Source organism: Geospiza fortis, unplaced genomic scaffold, assembly GCF_000277835.1.
Source record: "Geospiza fortis unplaced genomic scaffold, GeoFor_1.0 scaffold538, whole genome shotgun sequence".
In the NCBI taxonomy this organism is placed as follows: Eukaryota; Metazoa; Chordata; class Aves; order Passeriformes; family Thraupidae; genus Geospiza; species Geospiza fortis.
This window is the reverse complement of record NW_005054368.1, coordinates 2,842,964-2,847,084: the sequence shown is the minus strand read 5'-3', so window position 1 is coordinate 2,847,084 and position 4,121 is coordinate 2,842,964. Positions and strand designations below refer to the sequence as shown.

Below are 4,121 nucleotides of genomic sequence, written 5' to 3'. Positions count from 1 at the left end.
AGCCTCTCCAACAACATCCGCGGCTTCTTCGTCTTTGGGGAGCGCCTCTGCCAGCTGGAGGGCTTCATGGTGTCCCTGACAGGTAAGGAGAGCACCCCAGACCTGCCCCTGGGCTTTGGATGGTGCTTTTGGGTTTAGCAGAGGGGCTTTGGGGGTGTTTCAGCACCTAAAGTCAACGCTTTCATGTCATGGAACTCGGCTGTCTTGTTGTGTCCTGCAGCTCTTCGTTAGCACAGGGAAGGGTTGGGGTGGTGGTTGGCTGTGCCAGGTCACCACACGTCCGATCTTGGTCTTGACAGAGGGGAAATGCCACTTGGGAACACTGGGGATCCTTGTTTGGGATGTATTTCATGGGTGCTGGCTGTGCACCAGGGACTGGAAATTGCACAAAACCTCTCCCTGAGGACACTCTGTTGTTGGAACCACAAGGCATCACAGCCACCCATTGCCAACTTCATCTCTAAGGGCCAAATATCCCAGTTGTCCCTGCTGTGAGAGAAGCAGTGCCAAAATCACAGTTTCTAGCAGCCAAACATCACAGCTGTCCTTGATGTAAGGAAAAAACATCCGGCTTCTTGTTCAAACAATATTTCCTTGAACTAAACCACCATCTGCCACGTCCCAGCAGAGGCAGCAGAAGCTGTCCCTGAGACACAACCCCTGCTGTCCCCCCAGGCATCGTGGGGCTGTGGTCCTTGGCCATCCTGGCCTTGGAGAGGTACCTGGTGGTCTGCAGACCCCTGGGAGACTTTCGGTTCCAGCGGCAGCACGCTGCCAGCGGCTGTGCCTTCACCTGGGGCTGGTCCCTGCTCTGGACAACCCCACCACTGCTGGGCTGGAGCAGCTACGTGCCTGAAGGTAGGGGAGATGTGCATCAGACTCTGCTGTGTTGTCTTCTTGCCTCTTGTTTTCAAGCCTGGGGTAGCTGGAGAAGGTCTGGGCTGCAGTCTAAAGGGTTAATCTCTCCTGTTAGTATCTCCTGCTTGCTCAGCCAATAATCCTCTCCTGGAGGCTGTTCTTTGGAAGTTCCCCACCACAGGACACTCTGCAGCCATTCTTATTGGAGGTGCTCTGTCTGCTGCAGCATCACCCAGCACACACCCAGCCCAAACCCGCTCTTATAGGGGCCTGGCACAACTCCACCACAAATCACAGAGGGCATCTGGCCAGCCCAAACCCCTGTGGCTGATCTCCAGCCCTTGGGGATGGACACATGAGCTGGCATGGCTGCTTTGGAGCCCATCCTTGAGCCCTTATCCAAGCCCCAGCTGCTTTAGGCTCATTCCCAACCTTTATTCCAGGCCTGAGAACCTCCTGCGGGCCCAACTGGTACACGGGTGGCAGCAACAACAGCAGCTACATCCTGGCCTTGTTTGTCACCTGCTTCGTGGTGCCCCTCAGCCTGATCCTCTTCTCCTACACCAACCTGCTGCTGACCCTGCGGGCGGTAAGTGAGCCCAGCTCAGGTGAGCCCGTTCCCAAAACATCTCCATGGGGATGGAGAGCCTCAGGGCAGGTGTTGGGGACAGCCAGGCTCCTCCTGGCACTGCCATCAGGGCTCCCAGCTGTGAAAAACAGCAACTCACTTTTCACAGTTTAGGAAGGTTTATTAAACCTTATCAAAAATACAACAGGAGATTGAATGAAGAAAAAAGGTTACGGCGCCGGGAGCAAAAGATTTTCCCCCCCACATGCTCAGCTCCCTCACAATGGAGGTTTTTTCCTTTTTAACCCTTTAACCCTTCCCAAAGTTCTGTCCATCAACCCCTTCTTCGCTGTCCAGTGGTGGAGATCTCTCAAATCCTGCCTGGAGGTCAGATGTCACCACAGTGACAAGCCAGCCCTCCCAGATGTCCCTTGATAGTCACACAACTATAAATCTATAAAATTTTTCTTAACCTATATCCATAATATTTGTCTGCTAATTGTGAGAGTCAGCCATGGCATCCCTCATCTGTTACAGATGGATAATGAGATGATTGGCTCTCACAATTAAAAGATAACTATTGTGTGAATATTAAGAAAAGCTTTAGTGATGTATAGTTATGTTATTGTAGTTTAGATGTCCTCTGTTCTCCCCACAGTTCCTTTTCCCCCTGTATTGTTGCCATCAGACAGCCTTTCCCTTATGTAGTCCTTTGTTGTATTTTTGTTAAGGTTTAATGTGAAAAACGCCAATCACTTGTTTTTAAAATTTTAAAAGTTTAATAGTAATAAAATGGTTATAAAAATAGTAATGCAATTAGAGTAATAATAGTTTGGACAATTTGAATTAGGACAATATGAGTCAATAGAAACAAAGAGTTACAGACAGTCCGGGTACCTTTTTCTGGGCAGCACAAGCCCGAAGAAGGACCCACATTAACAGAGGATTAACCCTTAAAAACAATAACCTGTTGCATATTCATACAGCTCATACATGATGCATAAAATCCATTCAAATACAGGATTCTGTCTGGTCAGTGTCAACTTCTTCCTCTGAATCCTGACAGCACCTTCGAGGCGGGAAGAAGTTCATTTCTACTGATAATGGGGCATTAAATTCTTTTTCTCTGAAAGATTTAGGTGTCCTGTGGCTGCTATCTCACTGCCAGTCCTTTCTTTAAAAAAGTCTCCTACATAGCATCGTTTATATTTTAACATTATTTTATAACCTAAAACTATATTTAACACAGTACTTAAGAGAATTAATACAGCATTACTTTCTAACACAACAGATATAATATTCATTTGAATACTTGCGAAAAGCCAATCACAAAATACGCATTTTTGACATTTGATAAACCTTTTTAAATTTCCGAAGTGAGCAGTTGTTTCTCACATCATCTATCCCAGAAGGGATGGGATGCTGTTCCAAGCTGCTGACAGGTCTCTCCTCTCTCGCACACCCCACAGGCAGCGGCGCAGCAGCAGGAGTCGGACACGACGCAGCAGGCGGAGCGGGAGGTGACACGCATGGTGGTGGCCATGGTGGTGGCCTTCCTCACCTGCTGGCTGCCCTACACCACCTTTGCACTGGTGGTGGCCACCAACAAGGACATTGTCATCCAGCCAGCCCTGGCATCCCTGCCCTCCTACTTCTCCAAGACGGCCACGGTTTACAACCCCATCATCTACGTCTTCATGAACAAACAGGTGAGAGAAAGCTCCAAACAAACAGAGCAAGCCACAAACCAAGATGGAGAGCAGCTAGACAGGCTCAAAAATCCTGGAGTAAGCATCTATCCTATCTGGAAGTGTGGTCACAGGCTCGGGGTTGCTGTGTAAGCAGCAAGGATTTGGGGAATAAGATGGAGAGGGAGGGAGCAGCCTGCGAGCCCGAACAAGAGCTCATTTTCTGCTTCCATGGTTTTATGGGGTCAGGCAACTTAATGTTGGATCACAAGCTGCTCGTTGAAGGCACAAAGCAAACAGAATGAAACTTTTATTGTCCATAAAGCACAAAGAGTTGGGCTGGGAATAGTCAGAGATCTTTCCCAAAATATAACCAGGGTCCAAGCTGCCGAGTCTCCGGGTGACGCCGGATTTCTGCTGCCACAAATAACCTGCCCCTTCCTCCCCTGCCCAGTTCCAGAGCTGCCTGCTGGGAATGCTGTGCTGTGGTTACCACCCCAGGGGGATGGGGAAAACCTCTCCAGCTGCCCCTAGTCCCCAGGTCGCTGCAGAGGGGCTGAGGAACAAGGTGACACCATCCCACCCTGTGTGACAACTGCCACGTCCTGCCTGCACCAGTGCCAGCTCCAGGATCTGCCTGTGCCACCCACAGCAGCACAGAGGCTCGGGGTGGAGCTGATGGAGGCTCTCAGAGGCTGGAGAGGTCCCCAACAACAAAAAAAAAGACAGGACAGTGTCTTCTTGCAGGTGAGGAGCCATCCCATCATGGGAGAAAATGAAGATTTTCACTATGTCCCTCTCCTAAGGAACCCCCGCCCTCCCCTTGGAGCCTTTCAAGAACACCAAATAACAAATGATCAGTAATTTTTCCTCAGTGCTGTTTGGCCCAGAGTCAGGTGGAACATGGCCTGTCACCATCCCCTGACAGACCAAGCCCTGCCTGCAATGCCTGGTCCTGCTGGGAAGTTCAGGGAGATGCTGTAAATCTGGCATAAATCCAGCAGGAA

At 49.9% G+C, this 4,121-nt stretch overlaps 1 protein-coding gene across 1 annotated transcript in view; it reads left to right on the top strand.

Moving 5' to 3' along the window:
• The window catches only part of LOC102034956 (pinopsin), a 3,961-nt gene extending 255 nt beyond the window's left edge, over positions 1–3,706 (top strand). Inside the window, exons 1-5 of the mRNA XM_005424470.1 lie at positions 1–82; positions 676–858; positions 1,302–1,447; positions 2,896–3,135; positions 3,569–3,706. The exon at positions 1–82 is cut by the window's left edge and continues 255 nt beyond it. Coding sequence (XP_005424527.1) covers positions 1–82; positions 676–858; positions 1,302–1,447; positions 2,896–3,135; positions 3,569–3,706 — 789 coding nt within the window. The remainder of the gene's footprint in view (positions 83–675; positions 859–1,301; positions 1,448–2,895; positions 3,136–3,568) is intronic.
• The last annotated feature ends 415 nt before the right edge of the window (positions 3,707–4,121 follow it).